Source organism: Microcebus murinus, chromosome 19 (genome assembly GCF_040939455.1).
Source record: "Microcebus murinus isolate Inina chromosome 19, M.murinus_Inina_mat1.0, whole genome shotgun sequence".
Classification (NCBI taxonomy): Eukaryota; Metazoa; Chordata; class Mammalia; order Primates; family Cheirogaleidae; genus Microcebus; species Microcebus murinus.
The window spans coordinates 2,173,449-2,196,889 of record NC_134122.1 but is presented as its reverse complement, the minus strand read 5'-3'; the positions used below and the strand labels follow the sequence as shown (position 1 = coordinate 2,196,889).

The 23,441-nt window shown below is 55.9% G+C and overlaps 1 protein-coding gene and 1 long non-coding RNA gene across 2 annotated transcripts; both read right to left on the bottom strand.

Annotated features, from left to right (window-relative positions):
* Nucleotides 1–8,174: 8,174 nt before the first annotated feature.
* On the bottom strand, nucleotides 8,175–14,604 carry PRSS22 (serine protease 22). Its single transcript, XM_075995541.1, has 10 exons — nucleotides 14,585–14,604; nucleotides 14,349–14,495; nucleotides 13,501–13,645; nucleotides 12,773–12,829; nucleotides 11,605–12,004; nucleotides 11,494–11,520; nucleotides 10,950–11,121; nucleotides 10,450–10,727; nucleotides 9,130–9,287; nucleotides 8,175–8,589 (listed from the first exon to the last, which is right to left on the bottom strand). The coding sequence occupies exons 1-10, from the start codon at nucleotides 14,602–14,604 to the stop codon at nucleotides 8,380–8,382; spliced, it is 1,614 nt and encodes a 537-aa protein (XP_075851656.1). The 3' UTR covers nucleotides 8,175–8,379.
* A 3,158-nt stretch (nucleotides 14,605–17,762) lies between these two features.
* LOC142862381 (uncharacterized) lies at nucleotides 17,763–23,441 on the bottom strand. Its single transcript, XR_012913430.1, has 3 exons — nucleotides 23,380–23,441; nucleotides 18,309–18,465; nucleotides 17,763–17,876 (listed from the first exon to the last, which is right to left on the bottom strand). It is a non-coding gene; the product is annotated as an uncharacterized LOC142862381 (long non-coding RNA).

Sequence of the window (23,441 nt, the reverse complement as noted above, 5' to 3'; positions counted from 1 at the left end):
GGCGTGAGCCACCGCGCCTGGCCTGTAGATTTTTTTAATTTTTTTTTTTTTTTTTTTTTAGACAGGGCCTTGCTCTGTTGCCTGGGCTAGAGTGCAGTGATGTCATCATAGCTCACTGCAACCTCAAGCTCCTGGGCTCAAGGGATCCTTCCACCTCGGCCCCCCAAGTAGCTGGAGCTACAAGCACACACCACCATACCCAGTTTATTTTTTTAAAATTTTTGTGTGGAGGCCGGGCGTGGTGGCTCACGCCTGTAATCCTAGCTCTCTGGGAGGCCGAGGCGGGCGGATTGCTCGAGGTCAGGAGTTCGAAACCAGCCTGAGCAAGAGCGAGACCCCGTCTCTACTATAAATAGAAAGAAATTAATTGGCCAACTAATATATATATACAAAAAATTAGCTGGGCATGGTGGCGAATGCCTGTAGTCCCAGCTACTTGGGAGGCTGAGGCAGGAGGATTGCTTGAGCCAGGAGTTTGAGGTTGCTGTGAGCGAGGCTGACGCCACAGCACTCACTCTAGCCTGGGCAATAAAGTGAGACTCTGTCTCAAAAAAAAAAAAAATTTTGTGTGGAGACAGGGTCTTGCTATATTGCTCAGACTGGTCTTGAACTGCTGTAATGCCCCTATCTTTTAGAGATACATACAGGGGAGAAAATCTGTAATTGATCTCAAAAATCCAGAGTGAAAATAGCCAGTCTCTGAGTCACCCAGTTATAATGAAATATAAATTAATGCGCGTGACACTGCCAGGTGTTCCTTTTGTAACTTTTGAGGTAAGCGAGGTCAACTCTATGATGATGCTTCCTCTAGGTTTACAAGCAGGAGACTGTGTCACTGGAGAAGGGTTTTTATTATCTGGAATCACATGAGCAGCCCTTCTTCATTGTTAGTGAGCACCATTTGTCTAGGGTGATGATATGATGGGACCTTTTATCTGTGGACTGTTAAAGCCTGAGGTGACCTTCTGTAGAACCTTTTGATATGCAAATACGAGTGATGGCATATATAAATTTGCGTAGTACAAAGGAGCCAGCCTAAAAGGAACTCTGTCATTAAGCCTTTATGGGGTCCCCAGTGAAATGACCATAGCTTCCTGGTTTGTGGCTTACACCCAGTATCTCTTGGCCATGTGCCATGATACACAAGTTAGGCAAAAAAAATGCCAACACAGGTATATATCCACAGCATTTCCTAGAGCCATTATAATCACAGAACAGGAAATTTGAAAGATGTAACTCATACATGGTATTAATGGGGGGGAAAAAACCCAAACTCTGTAAAATAATTTAAAGAGGTTTATTCTGAGCCAATATGAGTGACCATGGCCCAGAGATTCATAAACCTGAGAAGCCCTGAGTAAGTGATCCCCAGGAAGACAGTCTACAGTCTGGTTTTATACATTTTGAGAGATAGGAATTGAAGGTAAAATCATAAATCAATACATGGAAGGTATACATTGGTTTGGCCTGCTGAGGCAGGACATCTCAAAGTAAAGGCATAATGGGACATAATGACAAGGCCTGTGAGTTATGACTTTGACGACCACCAAACCCAGATTCCACATAAGGGAGCAGGGTGGGCTGGCCATGAGCCAGGTGAGCAAGGGTGTCACCAGTGCACTGGGGGAGCGTCTATCAGACTGTGGGGACCAGTGTCCATCAGTGTCACTACTGGATGTTGACCAAAGCAATGGAACTGAATTGAAGGAATCATGGAATTTTCCAGTTCTCTTAGGACTGGTTCCTTTGGACTGAGTAAACCTCTGGGATTCTTGGATACTTCGTGGATGAAGTGGGAAGATCTCAAGACAGAAATGATCTCTACGAATGAGAGAATATGGTAACTGAGAATTAATTAGAAAAGCAAAACAGCTATGTCCACATTGTCAACCAAACTGATGAAATAGATGCTATTTATTACCATTAACTTTTGAAACATTTACTAAGTAACACTATTCTTCCAGGCCCTTTTTCTGGGCGCTGACACCACCTTTTATAAAATTAATAAAAGGCCATAAGGTGGGAACAGTGGCAGGAACCTGAACTCTGCAAAGGTATAGACACAGTGCGTGTGTGTGTGTGTCCCCAGCCATTGTCCCCCAGCTGGCTTTCCTGTAATTGCTCATGACTCAGGAGTCACGTAGCTGATGGGCATGAAGATTCTTAGCTTTCTTCATTGCTCCCATAGACGACATCACCCTTGTGAAACCTAACTGGCCTTTGAGGTGTCTTCCAGGCCCTGCATTCTCGTGGACCAGCTGACCCAACGAGAACAGCGATCCAACTGGTCCAACTGGGACCTGACTCAACATAAGAAGACAGTTTATGCTTCCTCGCCCTGTGAGTTCATGCCAGACAGTCACCAGACCCAGCTGCCTAGCCCTTTGCCTGCCAAACTGTCTTTGGAAACCCTTTCTCTCAAATTCTCGGGGAGACGGATTTGAGAAATTCCTCCCGTTTCCTCGCATGCTGCCTGTGATAGTAAGCTCTTTCTCCACTGTCACTCCTGCTGTCTCGGTGCGCTGGCTTCCTCCTGAGCGGCGGGCAGTGAGCCTGGCTGGCTGCACCAACACTGCACCACGGTGAATACGATAAAGGTCTGACCCTGATAAACTCGGAATGTTTCTCGGGAAAGATGGTCAAGTGCACAGAGAGTAATAACAGAATATGACAAATTCGGGCACAGTAACTTAACTTCTGGTGTGTGTGTTTGGGAGAAGTCAACAAACAAATAAATAAGAAAATACATAGTATATCAAATAGTAACAAAGGTCCCTTAGAAAGGAAAAGCAGGAAAGGAAGCCAGCTAGGGGGAGGGAGGGAACAAATGCTATTGTAAACAGGATGGTGACAGGGTGACGTTTGGGCAGAGATCTGTAGGAAGTGAAGGATGAGCCAGGTGACATCTGGGGGAAGAGGAAACTGCAAGTGCAAGGGCCCTGGGGCAGGAGCACGCCTGCTGTGCTCCAGAAAACTGCTAGGAAGCCACTGTGGCTGAAGTGCAGTGACCAGGGAGGGGGCGGGAAGAGGGATGCCAGAAAGCTGATGTCATTTCCTCTGAGTAAAATGGGGAGCTGTCAGAGGGTGTCGAGAGGAAGAGTGACTTAGGTTTTAGGAGAACCACTCTGGCCGCTGTGCTGAGAACAGACTGGCCGGGCTGTCAGCGGATGCCGGTTGGGGGGCTATTACGCAGAGCCAGAGAAGGAGCGGGTGTGTGTTTCGAAGCAGGTTTAGGAAGGTATAGTTTACACACAGGGAAATCCGCCATTTTGAGTGTACAGTCCTCTGGGTTTTGATGAACTCATGCGGCTGTGTAACCACCACAACCAAGACCTAGCGCCGCGTCCTTCGCTACCAAAGCCCCCCCAGCCCCCCCCCCTGCTCCTTTGTGGTCAGTGCGTCCCCGTCCTAGCCCCGGTTGCCACACATCTGCTCTCTGTCCCTGCAGTTTTGCCTTGCCCAGGATGTCCTACAAATGCCATCGTACAGTACGTAGCCTTTGGAGCCCGGCATCTTTCACGCAGCGTGACGCGTGAGCCCCACCGTGTTGCGTGCACTTTGCTCCTTGTTGCCGCGAGGCAGAATTCCGCGGGCGGCGCGGCCTGCTCGCCCCTCGCCAGCTGCAGGCGTCGTCGGGTGGTCTCCAGTGTCCGCTGATCATTACGAATGAAGCTGTCCTAATAACTATCTGCATGCAGGCTTTTGTGTTTGTGCTGTCCCTTCTCCTGGACACCTCCCAGGGGTAGCATTGCTGTGTGTCTGTTAAACTTTACAAGAGGTGGCCAGCCAGTTTTGCGAAGGAGCTCCACATTCCCACCCGCAAGGCGCGAGGGGCCCGGCTGCCGCGTCCTCCCCAGCACTCTCCGCCTTTGGTTTCGCAAAACGGAGCGGTCGGGCGGACTCGCTCCTGCCTTTTCCTGAGATGGGACCTGGCGCCAGCGGAGCCCGCTTGGGTGGCAACGTCAGGATTCGTGGGGGCCGTGCTAAGGCTGAGATGTGTGTGCCAGATGAACGCAGGCACATTCGGCGGCTGGGCAGACGTGCAGGGGGAGCTCTCTGGCTCAAGTCACCCAGCTAGTGAAGGGATACGAAGCGTGAAGCCCGGCGGTGTCGCCTAGAGAGTGAGCAGAAGTCTCGAAGCAGGAGAGAAGCAGCTTGCACAGGGACCCGGCTGGGGCCCTCCTCATTTGCAGGTTGGGGAGGCTGAGGAAGAACAGGCGAAACTGACTTTATTCAGCGATTGCTCCCCTCGGTATGGGGTGAGACAACTGTGCCCCTGAAAACTGCTGTATGTCTTGGTTGCCTGCCACAGCGGTTTGCAGATGCTCACAGGAAATCAGTCCTTAGGCCCATGGAAGGGACATCTCTGTGAGCGACTTTGTGGTACTATGAGTACAACCACCTGGGCACAGGTGACAGAGTGCCACTCGAGCTGGGAAAAGCCATTCTTTCCGCCATCGTGTGTGTCCTCATACTGCCCAGCCAGGCCTGCCAGGGGTGCTCCGGGGAGCCTGGGCAGACAGTGCCCCCAGTGCGGACATTGTGGGCTGTAAGAACACTGTCACCCTGCCACCGGTGCTGCAGTGAGACTCCTTTAACTGCCTTCCTGGGCAGCAGCACTGACTTGGACACTTCCAACAGGAAAGGGAGAGGAAAAAGGGAAGACGTGGGGTTTTTCTGTTTTTTGTTTTGTTTTGTTTTGTTTTTTGACAAAGCCTTGCTCTGTCACCCAGGTTGGAGCCCAGTGGCGCAATTATAGCTCATGGCAGTCTTGAACTTCTGGGCTCAAGCGATCCTCCCGCCTCAGCCTCCCAGGTAGCTGGGACTATAGATATGCAACACCATGCTGGGCTAGTTTTGTTGTTGTTGTCGTTGTTTGTTTGTTTTGTAGAGACAGGGTGTCACTAAGTGGAACTCCTGGGCTCCAGCCATCCTCCCACCTCATCCCTCACCCCCATCCTCCCATCCTCCCACCAACGTGCTGGGATTACAGACGTGAGCCAACTAGCCCGGCCAACACTTGTTCTTGAATAGATGTGATATAAAAACCTGGGCACAACTGAAACTAAGTGGGGAACCCTTTGAGGGGCCAAAATTCTTGTGGACTGGTAGGAATTCAAGGCCTTCCTAATCTGGGTAATTTATATGTGATGCAATTGTGCTGATGAGATCTGACATACTGTGTCCATGAAAACAAAAAGAATTTTCTGTTAAAAAAAAAAAAAGTTTTCTGCAAATCTAAAAATAAGAAAATAAGGGGTTAGAAGTAGATATCAATTAGGAATGCATTGAGCTGCAAGTAAAAGAAAGTCCAACCAACAGTGGCTTAAAGCAAGCAGAAGCCTGGAAGGAGACAGGTGTGTCAGAGCAGGGCAGTATCTCGGTCATGTCGTCCCACCCATAGCTGCTGAGTCTTGGTGGACTGTCATTAGCAGGTCGAGCCTTATTGTCGTGAGATGGCTGCTGAAGTGTGGGCATTGCATCTGCATCCAAGACTAGAAGAAGGAAGATGCGAAAGGATGATGCCCGCTGAATAAGTCCCTTTTACCAGGAAAAAAGAAAGTCTTCCCAACTCAGAGGCCAACACTTAGTCCCACAGGTGCATGTGACCCGTGCGGGAGACTGGGAGTGAGCACGTAGCTTCCAGCCTTGGAAGTGAAGACACAGGGAGAGGAGGGGAAGCGGGTCTTGGCTTAGCCAACCAAAGGAGGCTGCAGCCCAGGGAAGTCCTGTGGTTAAATGTGTGTTTTTAAACATTTGCTCCGGATGCAGAGTGATGGGAAGTTGGGACGTCCCAGGTACCATGCTGACAGTCCCCTCGAGGGGTAAGGACCTGAGGATGGAGCTTGGAAGGAGTGTGTGAAGGAGGCGAAGCCAGACCGCACAGCCTGCAGCCAAGGCAGTTCCTTCCACAAGGACATTTGTCACTCGGGCCAGATGGGCCCACCCTGCCCTTGGGGAGGGAGGGAGAGCTCCGGGAAAGGCTTTCCTGGGCAGGAGGTTGAAGATGGTCAGAGACACCTGCCCAGGAGTCAAGTTGGAATTGGCCAGCCAGGGGGGCCAATTCCAGCTGGACCATGTGGGATGTCCTCTCTCGGGGACAGCCTGGAAGCCCAGGGCGGTCTGTCTGCAGCCCCTAGAGGCAGGTGATGTTGGTGGGACCAAAATAGTGAGGCCTCTCCACCTAGAGTGTCTACATTTGGGACCTGTTCACAGGCCAGGCTCCAGCAAGGAGAAGGAGGCTACTGTGTGTCCAGCAAGGCTTGAGGACGTGGAGTGACCGTGATTCTGAGTGGGGTGAACACCCCACCCACCCGCAGAAGCCCCCAAGAGAAGGCTGCCCGGGAGCAGGAGCTGCACGAACTGGCTGAACCCTGCAGGGCCTGGGGGCGACTACGCTTTCCACCCCGCCTGGGAGAGGGGTCCCCGGAAGTCCTGTTGCACTGGAGAGCCGGGGCCGGCTCCCCACGTCACACCCCAGCCTGCCCCTTGGGCCCCTCGGATCCCACAGAGCCAGCAAGGAGGGCCCAGATGCTACCTGGAGGTGACCTCCCAACTCGGAGAAATCCCCACCCTTGCCTGAGTGTCCCAACATTCATGGGGCGATTCTCTACCCCAGCAGAAATTTCCAGGCATCGCTTTCTCAGGGGCTTCCGTAAGGATCCCATCGAAGGGAGTTGCTGGAGGGTAGAGAGACAGGCCTGAGAGCAGAGGGTTGGAGAGTGAGAGTGAGAAGGAAGAGATGCAGCGGGACAGAAGGGGGACAGGAGACGAGAGGGAGATGGAGATGGGGGTGGGGGGTCTGCGGCCAAAGCGAGGGGGGAGGGCCGGGGGCAAAAGGAGAGACCCCAGGACAGAGAAGGGAGACGGAAAGGAGGAGGAGAAATGCGGGGAGGGGGCACTCAGGAATAGAAAGTGGGGGAAGGGAGGAGCAGGGAGGGCAAGGACAGAGGGGGAAACTGAGGCAGGGAGTGGGGCCAGCAAATGAGGGTTAGCAAGGGAAGGGAGCTGAAAGAAGGTGGAGGCTGTGGAGAGCCAGAGAGCAGAAAGATGGACCATGGGGGGGACCCGGTCACAGAGGGAGGGGCCGTGGGGACACTGAGTCACCCCAGCACACCCCAGGCTGGTTCTCTGGCAGGCAGGAGTCCAGTTTTTGTGGTTTATTTGTTTGTTTCTTAACAAAGACAACCCCGCAGCATGTACAGTGATCTAATATCATAAAGGTAATCAAAACAGAGTGAGGAAATATTTGAGAACTGCACTCCCAACAGAGGACGCGCGCACAGAAACCCGAGGTGCCTCCTCAAAAACTCGCCACTCCCCTGACCCTGTCTAGTTGGAGAGGCTTTGTGGCAGAGGACTATCTCTTTTTTTCAGTGTGATCAGACCTGGTTGTTTCTTTTTTTTTCTTTTTTTTCTTTTTTTTTTTTTTGGCATATTATGGGGGTACAGATTTTAAGGTTTCAATAAATGCCCATTTCCCCCCTCTTTTTTTTTAATATTTATATTAATTTTCTATTAATTTTTCTTCTCTTTTTTTTTTTTTTTCACTTCCAAAGACAGACACCAGCCTGGACCAGCGCCCCCCACCCCTGCAAGCCCTGAGCGTCTGGAGACCTGGGGTCTCTTTGTCCTGCTCCTTCCTCCGCAGGGGGACTTAGAGGGTCAGCAGTGAGTCACTCCTGAATCAGCTCCTGGGAGTGAGCAGTGGCCAAGCCTGGGAGACAGAGGGCTCCTCTCGAAGTTCACCTGGACACCTCCCCTCCAAGCCCAGGGCCCTCCAACCCAGGATCCTGGGCCCTGCGGGGCAGTGGGGGGTATTGGCCTGAGGCAGGAGCTACCACCCCACTCTCCATGGCTGTGTTTCTCCTAGCCAGCCCTATTTGGAATTCCAAAGGGCAGTGGAGGGGCCTCCAACCCCTGCCCAGGCCACTAGACCCCCACTCAATTCGGCCACCCTGGTGGGAGGGGGACAGGAAGGGAGGGCAGGCTCAGGCTGCAAGGGTCAGGGGTCAGGATGCCAAACCCTAGGTGCAAACCGGGGGGCCGCTGGAGCCGCAGGCGGAGAGGACACCTGGGCCCCACCAGGCCAACGCCAAGCTCATGCCCCACTCCCCTCATTTTAGCCCCAGCATTGCTTCCCGATGTCCCCATACGTGGGCAAAACCAGGAACGGGAGAATAAATAATTTATTGAAATTGGAAGAATAAATAAGATATGTGGGCAGGGTTACAAACAACTGTACAAACCATTAACATAATATATACACTAAGGTGCTCCCGGCCTGGGGGCAGGGCCTGCTCCCCCCGACGCGTGACCCAATGTGGACCCGGGGTGGGTGCTTGTTTGCAGCAGAGGCCACGTGCTTGACATCCCAGGCTAGGCGGCCCCACTGGCCCCGGGGCCGCCCTGCGCACGCCCGCGGAGCTGCACGCCCTGCGCGACCCTCTCCACCCAGGCGCGGTGTGCGGACACGCTGGTGTAGACGCCAGGCCGGTTGCGCTCCGCGCAGCCCTCGCCCCAGCTGATGACACCGGCCAGCAGCCAGGCGCCGTCCACCTGGCACATCAGGGGACCTCCAGAGTCGCCCTGCGGGAGAAGAGAGGACGTTAGGGACTGCCAGGCAGGGGCGGGCAGAGCCCGGGACCCACGCCAGGCCGGCGGTAAGGACGCGCCCTCCAGACCCACTTCCAGCGCGCTTCTCGCCCGCCTTGGCCCCTCCGGCCCATGTCGCCATCTCTGTTCTGCAGAGAGGAAACTCTACCCAGGCGGGCACCCAAGCGCTGATTACGACCCTGCCTCCCGAGGTCCAGGCCGGTGCTAACAGTCACACACTCCTGCCACCCTCCACCACGGTCGCTGGAGCTGCGGACCGAGCTGGGGACCCCCTCAAGACAGCGTGGGCTCCCCAGATGAGGCAGCCGGGTGCTCAGTGTACGTCTGGCGTCTGCGCAGACCAGTGAACGGCTGGGCCAGGCTGAGGCTGGCTGCAGGGACTGGGGGACTGTCGGCCCAGCCGATTCCAGAGAGGTGCCCAGGAAAAGGTGACAGAGCCCGGTGGGGACAGGGCTGATGCTGGCTCTTTCTCGAGGCCCTGAGCCAGTGTGGGAGGTGGGCTGGGGTGCTCACCAGGCAGGCATCTCGCTGCCCCTCCAGGTAGCCGGCGCACAGCATGTCCTTGGTGAGGGCTCCCTGGCCGGCGCCGCGCCAGTACAGCCGGCTGCAGGTTTCCCAGTCGATGATGGGAACCTTCAGCTTCTGCAGGGTCTGAGGGTGGGGCAGGGGCACTGGGGGCAAGGAGGACAGTCAGGCTTGGGTTCCCCCCTCTTAGTCCTCCTCAGGGGACTGTCTCCCTTTCTGCCAGCAGCTCTGTCAGCCTCTCCCAAGCTGCTTTCAGAAAACCGGATTCAGGTCTGCACCTCTGGCCTCACTGAACAAGAACCTGGACGCGGAGCCTGAGATCTGCCTCTGCATTAAGCTCTCTGGTGCCCCAGATGGTTCAGAGCACTGGTCCCAGCTTTACGTGTCTCAGGGGCTGCATCGTCACCCAGCATGGGGACTGCCACAGAACAAGTGTTCAGGAAGTGTCCACTAGACATTGGATATTGCAGGATCCCCCATGCCCTCCTGGGGTTGGCCCATGGATCTCTCCAGGTCACAACCAGCTCTTGCAGAAGCCCCTGGGGAGGCTGCAACCTCAGAGTCAGGGGGACCCCACATATCCTAACTGGTGTCATTTCTCTTAATTGTTGGAATCTGGTTAAATCCCATTTTTCTTACACTTTGTCCTTATTTAGTCTCTACCTCTTTCTCTCTTGAAATCTGTCACTCCCAGGTCTCTGTCTCTCCCCATCTCTTTCAGCCCCTGTCTCTGCCTGTATGTTTTCTTTCCTTGGCCCCGTCCCCATCCATCATGCATATGTCTGTCTACCTGTCACCTGTCTTTCCCTTGCTGCTTCTTTGCCTCTTGCTTTATTCAATCTGGTTTGTGTTTCTAGATGATGTTTTCCAAACCGCAGACTTGGTTTGGAAATTATATTTTACCATCATGGAGTCTGAATTTCCTCCTGGGAGTTTTACCTGCAATTGTGACATGCTGCCACCAGGGGTCCCCATCCCCCTCAGGCTCTCCACATTGACCAGCATTCAGCTTGCCCTCCTTGCCCCCCAACACACCTCTCAGCCTTCCTATATTAACAAATAGCTTCGTCCACCTGGCTGCTGCTACCTGGAAACTCAAAAGATACCTTTGAACAAGAAATGACCCAAGATTGTCCACTTAGGTCTCTGTGACTTCACATCTCAGTTCTAGCCCATCTTCTCTTCTGTCTCTGTCATGCTGTGCCTCTGGCCTCTACCCCTTGCTGCTCATGGCACCTGTGTCTCTGAGTGTCCACCACCCTCGGTCCCCATCCGTCCCCAACCACCTCAGAGAGGAAGAAGCCGCACCTCCATCTTGGACACTCCCCCAGCCCACGATCCAGCAGTCGGTGTCTGCGGGGAGGTGCACGGAGGGGTCGGGCAGGCAGATGGGCAGGATGCGCTCAGAGAACTGGATGGGGTGCTCCAGGCGCACCAGGGCGATGTCTGCGCCGGCACCCTCCTTCCAGGAGTACACAGGGTGGGGCAGCACCCAGGCGATGCCCACCTTCTGGGACCGAGGGCCAGGGCGCCCCAGCTGCCAGGCCCCCAGCAGCACGGAGAACAGGGATGGCTGGTCCAGATTCCTGGAAGGGCAGGGTCAGGGTCAGCCGGGAGGGCTCTGGGGGGAGCTGTCTGGGGCAACAGCGAAGTTAGGAAGGCCCTGAAGGCGAGAGAGGCCCCGCCCGGTAGAACAGGGGTCTCTTCCGAGGGGCGCCAAGGTTGGACGGAGGCGTGGAAGTGGGGACTGCGAGGGGAGGAAGCCTGAGGTCCCGGAGGACCACGTGGACCGGCCTGGCCGTACATACCCCTTGAAGCAGTGGGCAGCGGTGGCCACCCAGCGGCTGCTGAGCAGGGAGCCTGCGCAGTGGTGGGTCCCGTTCTTCTGGATGCTCACGACCCACGGCCACTCTGCGTCCGCGCTGTTCTGGCCGCCCACTACCCGGTCCAGCCGCTGGGGCTTCCCGCAGGCTGGGGGCGCTGGCGGGGCAAGATTCTGGCACCTCAGCTCCCAGCACCCCCCAGGCCACAGGCAGAGCTCAAGCCCCGCCACGTCCCGTCACATCCTGGCATCTCTCCCTCCACCACCAGCTCATCCTCCTCTGTGCTGCCCTTTCTGGGCCCTTCCCTCCACTCTGTGACCTCTGGTCTGTCCCCTCCCCCAGGCCGCTTCCGCTCCGCCCACCTGCCAGGCACCTCCAGGCCGGTCCTCCTCTCCCACCTCCTTCGTCTCCAGCGCCCCCCTCACCCCGGGCCCCTGGGCCGTGTCCCCAGGACGGGACACTGGGGTGGAGGGGGCCTGGCCTACCCCCCTGGCTTTCCTTCCCCGCCCCGACGGCAGCTCCCACTCACCGGGAATCCTGGCGGCTTTGAGGGTGGCTGAGGGTGAGAGAAGGGAGGGTCAGGCCGGCGGGGAGAGCAGCCCCCTCCCCCAGGGCCCAGGGATCCCTCCGGGCCTCGCACCTGCGCCCTGCCCGGCCTGCGCGGCGCTCGGTCCGCCAGCGGGTGTGAGGGATCGGGCAAGGGGTGGGGCGAGGGGCGGCTCCTCCCAGGGGCCTGGACGCTGCTGCCACCCGGCGCCCTCCCCGTGGCCTCCTGCCCCAGGAGCGAAGCCTGCTGACCGCACGCGCGAGCCCGCAGGGGCGGCGGGGCCGGAAGGACGCGCGGGAGAGCACCGCATCCTTTCACTGGACCCTCGCCGCTCTAGGGGAACGGGCTCGGCGGTGAAGTAGCCGGGGACAGAGAGCGCCGCACGGAGGGCACGAGGGCGGAGGGAGAGGCCGGCTCGGGCGGGCGGAAGGGCCGGCGTCTGCGCGGAGGCGGCGGCCGCCTGCGGGGGAGGGAGGGGCAGCCGGGGACTCACCTGCGGAGGCCGCCAGCAGCAGCAGGGAGGCCAGGATCCTGAGACGGGCCCCACCCAGAGCTGGGGGGGGTCTGGGAACCACCATGGCGGCGGGGGGGGGGGCAGCGCACGGCGGGCTCGAGGGACCCGAGGGCTGTGCAGGTCGGGACAGGCGTGGCGGGTGGCCTGAGAGTGTAGGGTTCCCTGCGGGTCGCCTCAGGTTTTATCCGGGGAGGCGGAATGCCGTCAGACCAGTCTCCCGGGCGGCTCAGTCTCGGCTACCCAGACTGGGGGTGACGGGGCGGGCGGGGCCGCGGGGAGGAAATGAGCCGCTAGGGACGGGAGGCTCGGGCTGAGGGTGGGCTCAGGCCCAGGATGGGGCTGTGGGTCCAGGCTGTGGCCTCGGGAGGGGCGGGTGAGGGGCCCCGGCCCTGGGGTCCCTGACAAAGACTGCCCAGGGGGCAAAGAAAGGTCCCCGTGGCGTGGAAAGGAAGAGGGGCTGGGAGGCTAAAGGCTGCAGCCCCGGGTGTTGGGGGTGCCCCAGGGCTTTAGGGGCTGCGAGGGGGTGCCTGAGGCTCTGTAACGGCTCCCAACTCCAGGGACCTGGGCCCCGTGACACAGCCTAGAGACCTGGCCCCACCTGGGGCCCTGGAATCCCGTTAACCCACTTCCCGGAAGGCTGTGAATCAGGCCCGAGTGGCCTCCATCCTTGGAGCCACCATCCCTGGGGCCGCCCTCCAGTTGTCCCTGTGGGTGGGGCTCAGCCCTGTCCCTGCACTCACCTCTCACCTGGACTCGCGGGAAGGGGAGGAGCCGGCGGGCACCTGGGCTGGCCTGTGGCAACCTCTGCCAGGAACCCCCAGGGGTCAAAGCCGCTGGGCGGGTGGGGCTGGGCTGGGGGTGGAGGAGGAGCTGGGGCTGGGGGCGAGCGAGGTGTTTCCTCCCGCTCTGACTCAGCCCTGCCAGCGCCCTGCGCGGTCCACGCTTTCGACAGCCCCCTCAGCCGAGCAGGCCAGGCTTCCTCCAGACTGGCAGCAACTTTAGGCCCATTCTCTCATCTGAGCAACAGACCTGGGGGTGGGGGCTGGTTTGGCTGGAAGTGTGAACAAAACAATCATTTTCGAATTTCCTTATCACTCCCAGCCTGCAGATGAGGAAACTGAGGCAGCTCAGGGAGGCTAAGTGACTTGCCCAAGGTCCCCCAACCGGTCGGTGAGTGGTGAAACCCAGATCTGAACCCCAATTCTGCAGACAGCTGTGAGACTAGACTCAGGGGAGCTCCTGCCGGGGTGGAGCATTTTGCAGGGGCCCTCAGTGCTGGGGCGGGAGCTCTGGGGAACCTGACCCCAATCGGGGGGTCAGCAAAGGCTGCCCAGGAAAGGGGCCATTGACTCAGGGCCCTGGAGAAGAGCAAGGTTGGCCCTGCAGAGGCATGGTGACAGGGACAGTGACATCCTTCCAGATAGAGAGACAGGTGCAGAGGCTCAGACGGGAGGGACCCGTGAGCCCAACCTCACCTCCTGGAGAATGCGGGTCGGAGCCCTCTGCAGTCTGTCAGGGTCAGGGTGGCCACAGGACTGTTGCTGTCGGGGTCCCAGGCAGCTGGAGTCTGCCACTAGCAAGAGCTGCCCTCCCCCGCCCAGGGCCAGGCCCAGCCAGGGGCTGCATGAGACCCGGAGGGCGGGGGTGGGGGGGTGGGGGGAGACCGCACTATTCTCCATCCCAGGACTCTGAAGGGTTGAGGCACTGCAGGAAATGCCCGCACACAGTGGCCAGGTGAGGGGCAGGGCCCCGGGGCCTCCTCACCTGCTCTCTCCTGGGGCCCCTACGCCTGCGGCTGGCCCTGCACCCCACGCTCTCCAACCCGTTCCCTTCTGGAACTGAGGTGGTTGTCCTCCCCAGCTCACCCGACATTTATTGGGCACCTGCTGATGTCAGGCCCTGTGCCAGGTGCCAGGACACACAAAGATGAACAAGACAGGTCTTGCGTTCAGAGACTCGCATCTTTTTGGGGGTGGGGGCAGGTGACTGGGGGATGAGAGTGGGGCCTCGTGGGGGGCACAGAGGCTGTGGCACGGCCCCTGGGGGGCCCTGTAAAGCTGGGTGCTGTGCTGTGGCTCCCTGAGCAGGGGGACAGGGTGTGGAGGGGAGGGTCCCCATGGATCCTCAGGATCATGTTTGGTGCCTGCTGCACATCAGGTCTCAATGGATGTTTGTTGAATGAATAAATGAGCGTGGAAGAGGTGAGTCTGGAGGTGGCTGGGGACTGATGGTTCCAGTCTCCTCCCTCCCCAGCTTCCTCTCCAGCTTTCTCTGCCTAAAACCTGGCTTACTGCCCTGGGGACCCAAGGGGCATGTGCTTTGCCCGAGCTGCTGCCATCCCTGGGACGGGATGACCAGGAAGATGGCCCCAGGGAGAAGGGCCTCATAGGAGCCAGGGGAAGTCCTGTGGAGCCAGGTGAAGACTTCCTGGCACCTGTCCTCAATTCCCAAGGCGTGGTGGGCAGAGTCTCTGAAGGGCCAGGGAGCGGAGACCCTGCCTGATTCAACATCGATTCAGCAAAATGTTTATTGAGTGCCTACCCCACGCCAGACCCACACCGGGCGTCCCGGTGGGGCATGTCTGCTCGCAAGAGCTGGAGGAGCCGCCCGCCCTGCCACCCACGCCAGCCTGGTCTGGGGGTCACTGGGCGACCCGCACGGAGGCAGCGGTGACTTTCGTGCTAGTGGCCGGAGCTGGCAATGCTTAAGCCAAAGAAGTGACTGCCCCGAGGGAATGTTTCAGATGTGGGCCCAGGAGCCAGGAGATCCTTTGGACCGGGGACCCCATCCATTGTCACCCCAGAGGCTACTCAGTGCCAGGGGCTGTGTTGAGCCCATGTAGTCTAATAGTTGGTAAAATCCGTGGGGAAACGGGAGCAGGCACCGCGTGAGGGGAGGGCCGGGGTGCAAGGCTGGGGGCGCGGGCAGGGCTCTGGCGCAGTGACCCCAAGAGCCGCCCATGCGGGAGAACATTCCAGCCCCTAGCAGCCGAGGACTGGGGGCTGCCGGGGGGTGGGCAGAGGAGGTCACGTGTGTGCAGCGACCTGTTAGGTCCCCTTGGGTGAGGCCCGGAACCAGGCCGGGTGGGGGAACCGGAAGTAAGCACCTGACAGGGACGGAGTCTCAGTTCGGGAAGATGGGAACGTTCCGGAGAGGGATGGAGGTGATGGTGTGATGGTCGCGCAACAGAATGAAGGTATTGGAAATCGGCTACTGTGGTAAAGCTTATGTATATTTTACTACAACTAAACAAATTCTGGATTCCCACCTTTTCATTAAATATCGGAATCTTCATGGATTGTGGCATCCGTCCCCCGACCTGTGGCCCCGGCCACTGCACCAGGTCCACCCTGGGTCCTGGAGCATTTGAGTTCTTGACACTGCTCTTGGAGGGCACAGCTGGGGACAGCAGACCTCAGTCCCTCCCGGGGCCACTCAAGCTGGAGCGGGCAGAGCACTGCAGAGCAGCCCCTCTCCAGCCCGGGCCTCTGCTTGTTCGCCTGTGTGTGACAGGGCCCGGTCGGCGCTGGCCACACCCGCCAGGACCACAGGAGAAACGGCCGCTCAGGTGAGAAGGGCTGGTGGCCTCCAAGCGCGGAGGGCGGCGGGGCAACGGCACAGGCTACGCCCCTGCGCCGGCAGGGTTTTCCGGGGCTCTAATGGCGGCAGGAGCCTGGCCTTCGAGGCCCAGGGGCGCTGGAGGCCGAGATGTCCCACGGATGTCCTTCCTCCCATCTAACCTCACTTCCGAGCTGTCCTTGGAACCTGTTTCCCTGGTAACCCGCCTGTCACTCCGGGCTTCCCTGCCCTTGGAGGCTCCTATGGAAATGTCCTTGGACTGTCCACTCTGAGTGCCAGAACCCCGCAGGCCTTCCCCGCTTACCAGCCTACACCCGAGCCTCGGCTTGCTGGAAAAGCTCCTATCACCACCACACCACAAGGACGTCCCCCACCCCCGCGCCTGGTTAATTCAGTCGATCACAGGTGAGCCTGGAGCCCCCGGGCTTCGCCTGCTTGTTTACCTTTAAATACCCTCTGTTAGGCCGGGCACGGTGGCTCATGCCCGCCCGTAATCCCAGCACTCTGGGAGGCTGAAGCGGGCGGATCGTTTGAGCTCAGGAGTTGGAGACCAGCCTGAGCAAGAGGGAGACCCCATCTCTACTAAAAATAGAAAGAGGTTAATTGGCCAACTAATATATATAGAAAAACTTAGCTGGGCACGGTGGCTATGCCTGTAGTCCCAGCTACTAGGGAGGCTGAGGCAGGAGGATCGCCTGAGTCCTGGAGTTTGAGGCTGCTGTGAGCTAGGCTGATGCCACGGCACTCACTCTAGCCTGGGCAACAAAGTGAGACCTCTGTAACAACAACAACAAAAAAGAACTGATAGTTAATTTTCACAAAATTTGCACATTGCAAGCGGCTGACATCATGTTAGCATCTTGAAACCAGTCATGCGTGGTGGGACAGTTCGTACAACAGAAATCAGCAAATGCTACGAAACAGGTCTCCCCACCTGAGGTACCCACTGCTCAACACAGACGCAAACCCTGAGTGTTACGGGTCACGTTACCATGTGACCAGCACTGGGCGCATACTCCCACGCAGTCAGGGATTCTTCCTTCCCGCCTACTCTTGCTGCAACCGGAAGCCCCAGTGCTAAGAACTCAGACTGGAAGGAGTTTGCAAACTCTGCCACCCGGAGGCAGGGAGGGAGGGCTCTAGGATGGGAAGGACAGGGACAGAGCCAGGGGAGGTGGCACAGAGGAAGTGGCGGGCAGGTGAGCTGACTCGCCGGCACCTGTCACCGGGCTGGGCAGCTCCTCATGCTCTCGGTGACTCACAGTGACTCAGAGGAGAGGGGGCAGGACCTCAGAGTCCCCAGATCAGAGGTCACGGCCTGGGGCTGTCCACTTGCTTCGGAGTGCTGAGGATCATGGGAGAGGAAGTGGCTGTCCACATGGGGATTAGCCAGGGGGGTCCCGGGGCGAGCTGTGCAGAGCTGGGGTCTGCAGTCCCTCCTTCAGGGGAACCTGCTGAGCTGTGACCTAGCCCCCAGGGTGACCTGGGCAGCCACGTCATGCCTGCCGGGAGAGGAAGCATGGAGAAACCAGCTCTGGCCACCCCCGAGGGGTGGGGAGCCACCAGCAACCACGTTCCTCCCCCCTCATCCCTCCAGGGAAATGAGTGAGTCTGCTAATTACTGCTGATGAGAGGCTCCAGGTAAGTCAGAGCATGGAGGGTTTCCCCAGCCAGGAGGACAGACAGCTCCGGGGTAGAGAGGCCCAGGTGCCGGGGGCCAGGTGGGGTGAAGCCCCACAAGCACCGCCACAGCTCACAGCTGGGCCTTCGGGCCATGATCTGGGCACTGGCGACTTGGACCTCCAACAGGCCTCTCAAACCAGGGAATGTGGAGTGTCCCTCAAGTTCGACCCTCCCCCAGGCCCCCCCTCAGGAAATGGCGCTGCCTCTCACCCGGGTGCTCTAACCGTAAGCCTGGGTGTTACCAAAAGCTCGGTACTTGTCCTCAAGGCGGAATCAATGAGAATGAAGAACGAGGACAACGGGTTTGACGAAAGAGGAAAGGGAAATGTATTCATTTGTTGGCAAGTGAGGAGCGTGGCAGAGTAGCATCTCGAAGACCACTTTCCTGCCTGTAAGCACAAAACCAGGGCTTTTCGAAGGGGGCTTTCGATGGTTAGGCTCGGGCCTACGTGACCCGTGTCACACGCCTCCACTTCCAGCTGCTGTTGCTTCACTGTGATTGGTGGTTTCGGTCTCGGGTTACTGCCGCCTCATCTCCAGTGAGGACAGTCTCGGGACCCTTGTCTGGACAATTCTGTTGAGCCGTCTCCTGTGGTTTAAGATAATCGAGAACAAACAGCAAAGAACATTTTTCTGCCCCTTTGATGACGGGCCTCGGGAAGGAATGCGAGTTTTAATTCCCAAAGGTGGGGGCATTAAAAAGACAACTCGTGATTTCGTTGCCCCTTTTCAGACCTTTACCTCTATCACAAAGGCAGCAACTTTGCTTCTCCCCCAACCCGTCCCCGTCTCCTGGCCAGTGGCCGTGTCTCAGGCCTAGCACCGTCACTCCCTCTGACGCTGCAACAGGCCCGACAGATCCCCGGGTCCCTCCAGCCTCTTCTCCCCACAGCAGTCAGAGCCACTCCAGCGGTGCCAGCAGAGTTAGAAGGAGATGCTGTAATCCTCACCTCCTCCCTGGCAGCCCCACCCCATCCGCCCCTGCCGGCACTCTGCCTTCACGCCCCTCCCCAGCTCACACCTGTCCAGCCTCGCCGGCCTGTTTCCTCTGTGGCCCTGTCCATCTAAGGGCCTTTGCACGTGCTCCGGAAGGCCTTCGGGGGGTGCATTCAGAGTTGGCACCTTCTCTTCAGGCCTCAGTTTAAGTGACTCCTTCCCCCTTATTCTTTTACCCACCCCTGTAGGGAAAAGTAAGGAAGATTAGAAACGGGCAAGTGAGATTACCGGCTACGCTTTCAATGGGGCCTCCAGGGCTGGCTCATCTGATCCTTTGGCCGGGAAGGGAACGTGCCTTGTGTGTCTCGGAGCTGGCGACTCTACAGCTCCACAGACATAGGAGCTAGTTGGCAGAAAACTGATAGTAATGCAAACAATTCCTGTTCAAAGAAATGCAAATTGCATCCCTCGGTGGGGATGGACGGTTTCGACAGTTTCGCATCCACTGGCGAAGCATTTCGGTATTAGTGATCCTTACCCGGCCACAAGTGTGTGGTGTCTCAAGTCCTCTCTTGAACAAAGTTGCAATATCTTAACTGGTCCCCTCGCTAATTGATAAGTTAAATAAAACCTTCGAGATGATCTTAGGAAAGTCAGAGTTTTACCTTTTATGAAAATTATGCTTTAACCACTTAGGTACCAGCGTCGACTATAGTCGACAGCCACAGATGAGCGTGCACGTTGACTTTAGCCAACAGCCCTGATATGGCTTTTCTAATTTTTCATTTATCAAAATAAAATTGTGAACATTTAAAAATAACATAATGAAAACATATATGTATATGTTACCTATTCTGATTTACACTACAAGTAAAGCTGCCTGTAAAGTAAAACAAGCTTTCAAGCTTTCCTCACCACACAAGAGCAAAACGAATGCGCCGTCGATGCACAGCACAAGCTACCGTGCGGACTGTGAGTGCCGGCCGTGGGCGAGGTGTCGCGGCCGGTGAGCGCCGCACTGAAGTGGTTAATAGCAGCCTGTTTATTTCTCTCATTAAGTTTCATTTTAAGGTGTTTGTTTACAAACTGCCTTAGTAGACTACATGCTCCATGAAGATAGGAACTGTTGCGAGAAGAAACCGAAATGACAGAGAAGGTGTCACGGTGCCCCCTCACGGGCGTGCTGACACCACTGCAGGTCCTTGGCGGTCAGCTCATCTGTGGGGCGCTTCGTGCCTTTGTCTTTGACTGGGCTACTTTACAAATAGCTTTCTCCCCTCCGTCCTGCAGTAAAGATGATTCCAAACATTACATGTCACTGCTCTGCAGGCCACGGACCAGCTCTGCATCCATTAAGTTGATTCCAGCATTCCTGATTTCCCACGGAGATGCCTTTATCTTTTAAACAAGTTCTAACACTGTCCAGTTTTCCTCATTCATTACTGGGTTAAAATCTTGAACACATGCTCATTTTATATTTATTTGAAAGTCATGCTTTTATTTTTTGTTTTTAATTATGCTTCTAACAGCTTACTATTCATGTTATATATCTTCACTGCCTGGCATGTAGTGACACCCCAGGTTTGTTGAATCAATTGGTTGATAAAATGAAACACAGTTTATAAATTCTTATTTAATTAATGAAATGATGTGCAGATTGTATTATTTTCTTTGGATATCATTGGAATCATACTGCTCCATAATTATAATCTGCTTTTAAAATTCAGTATCTTTTGGTATCTTCCTATGTTAACAAACTATTCATGACGTGGTTATTAAAGTTTATATAACATTGCATTGTATAATTGCTATGATTTGAATGTGTCCCCCAAAGTTCATGTGTTGGAACTTAATCCCCAATGCAACAGTGTTGAAAGGTGGTAACTTTAAGAGTTGATTAGGTTACAACAAGGCCTCTGCCCTCAGGAATGGGTTGGCGCCATTGTTTTAGGAGTGGACTAGTTATTGTGAGAGTGGGTTCATGATAAAAGTATGAGTTCTGCCCCCTTCCCCTCTTGTGAGCACACTTTCTTGCCATGTGATGGTTTCTGCTATGTCATGACACAGCACGAAGGCCCTCACAAGCTGTGGCCCCTTGGTCTTGCACTTCCCAGCCTCTAGAATCATGAGCCAATAAATTTCTGTTCATTACAAATTACCCAGTCTCAGGAATTCTGTTATAGCAGCACAAACAAACTAAGCCAATAATGTACCATAAGGTACCCAGCCCACACCCTCTGACACCAGACATTCATTCTTTTTACTACTGTATATAATTCATCAATAAATCTTTTCATAAATCTTTGAAAGCATTTCCAGTTATTTCCTCATTACATTCCTAGAAGGAAAACTACTAGGTCAAAGGTTATACATTTATTTACAACTTTTGATGATAGACATTATAAAACTACACTCTAGAAAGTTATAAGTGCTTTATTTTTCTTCTCTTTCCTTACCATACAAAAACATAATGCAAATATTTCCCCTTGTATCCTGGCAGGGTTGGAAGATTCAGCCTTTCTTGCTCTTGAAGAAAGAAGAACTAGTTTTTTGGTTGCTAATGATGGTGGTCTCAAGTCTGTTTTGAAAGAGGAGAGCAGTGGTTTGAAGACAGAGGTGACAGGAAATCCCTCAACTAGAAACATCCAGGGGAGAGGATTTTCCCACGTCCCAGAGCTGGCAGTACCAGAAATCCTAGTGAAGTTCTATGCAGGGGTGGGGTGGGGGGTTCTTGCTCAAACGTCCAGGAGCCCCAGGGAGCCGAGACTACTGGTTGACCCCAGCCTTGAGGTGCCAGGGAGTGCAGCATCACCTGCTCACCGAGCCGTACTGCCAACCTTCACTTGCCCCATGCCTGGTACCTGCGGATCCCTCCCTAAGCAAGGCAGATTTCCAGCCAGTATACTCTGATAGGGCCAAACTGAGTGCCAGTTACAGGCTGGTGATGAGCCACTTCCCCAAGCCCCCCAGGTGCCCCTTACTGCCCAGCTGCACCAGTCCCTCCACTAGACTTCCCCTCAAATCTAGCAATTAAGGAGTTAATGCCTGTGGACACAGTGGGCCTCCAGGGTCCCCAGCAAGCCTGCTCTGATTGTTTCAAGCCTGTAAACACAACAACAACAACAAAAAAACCTGGTTGTTGAATATGCAGGTCAGTGCAGGAACTGACCTGAGTAAGTTCCAGACTCTCTAGGCTGGGACAGTGGTGAATATCCTCCTCATTTCTCCTGCTTTCCTCAACCCAATTAGCTCTCTGAATCCTCGTAAACTTGCTTCCTATCAGCTGTGGTCTCAGGGCTTATCGTCCCAGATCCATAGTTTGCAGGGCTGAGGCTTTCCAAGAATCACTGGGCCCTCAGTTCCAAATACTGCTCGTTACTATGCTCAACAAGCCATCTCCTTACTCTGCCCAAAGCATTGTCTTCCCTGCTGTACCTATGAGGAAATGAGCTCAGAGAGGGAGGAGTTGGAGGAGCAATTCACATGGCTGGGAAGTAGGAAGGCCAGGACTCAAACGTCACAGGGCCATTTTAAGACCTTGATAAACCTGGGCCATTCTTAGCTTTAAAGCTCCCACCATGTTTCATTAAACATGAACATGCAACTCTCTCTACAGAGTAAATGCAATGCACCCATAACTATATGCTTTGAGTTGCAGATAACTAGTGGACATGGTTGTGTCTGGGGGACATTTAATAAATATCTGGCCCTGGTAGGATGGCCTGTGTCTGCCAAAGCTCTGCGTTTGCTTTGTTGGAGGTTGGGGGGAAGAAAGGAGGAGGAGGGAGGAAGGAATGAAATGGTTGTCAGGGAGTATCAGTGTTTGCTGAAGAAACTGGAGCCCAGCAGAGTAAATGCTTTGTTCAAGGTCAGGCAGAGCTGGCAGGAGATCTGGGAGGAGAATCCAGGCTTCCTCATCCAAACTGCAGGCTTTACTACCCGAGCCCTGCCCTGCCCTCGCAGGCAGCCCCTACGGGAAACCTAGGCTGTCTCCTTCCCTGCATCTCCCAGGTGCTGCTGCCTTAGGGTGACTCAAGAGGAAGCTCTTGTACCTAGTTCTTCCTCACCAATCCAGCTGGCCTCAGGATCCGAGAAAATATAAACTAATTGCCTGGTGATTAATTAACTCCAGCCAAGAAATGACCTGGACTCGCTCAGGATACCCAGGCACAGGAAGTGGGCTGATCGCGCCAGGGATGCCCGGAAGGCCCGCCAGGCCGACTTCCGGCCAGAGAGGACGCCGGGTATGGCAGCCTCCGGGACGCGCCTGCGCGGTCTGCGGGACCTCTCTGGGCTCTTCGGGCCAGAGCGCGGGTTTTCCAGACAACGAACCCGGAACCCCTGCGAGCGCCCCTGCCCGGGACACGCCCGAAGTAGCCGAAGGAGCGTCTCCTGGGGGCAGAGACGAGGCCCAGTGGCTGAGCCCCGGGGTCTCCGCCTCCGCTCCCCGCCGCGCTTTGGCGGTGTCTGTCGCCCCCCGGTGGCCTGGTAAGGCACCGCGCCCGCCTCGCTCCGTGACGTGGCGCCCCCTCGTGGCTGGGCGGCGCGTTTCAGGAGTGAAATGTGCACCCTTAAGTCAGCAAACCAGCCTGGGCAACGTGGCGAGAACTTGTCTCTTAAAAAGAAGACATTTTTTAAAATTAGCCGGACGTGGCGGCACGTGCCAGTAGTCCCAGTTAAGCTACTTGGGAGGCTGAGGCGGAAGGATCGCTTGAGTCAAGGGATTGGAGGCTGCAGTGAGCTAAGTTCGAGCACTTCAGCCTGGGCAACAGAAGAGCCCTGTCTCAAAAAAATCGCATCATATAAACCTACAATTAAACTATATGAAAAACAAAGGTGGAAAATGCTCAAAATGTATCACGTCCTAATTATTTCATTATGTTCTCCCAGAAAGTCCGTCACTGAACGCTCACCAGCACTCCACTGGAGTCAGATGGCAGCCAGAGTGGAGGGATAGAGCAAGGCCCATGTCTTTTGGGGGCCAGTGCAAGAATGTAATCGTTTTCATTTTTCTAAGGCCTAGCACAGTAACTGCCCCATGGTGCTTAATGAGTGTTTGAGGACAAGGAGAGGGAGGGAATGAGGTGCTGCTAACCTAGGCTCTCTCGATTTCCTGAAGATCTCCACCTGACATTGGCCCTGACCGTGACTCTCACCTGAACTCATTCTGATTAACGTCCTCACGGTCAGCCCCGTTGCACGGCATGCAAGGCCTTGG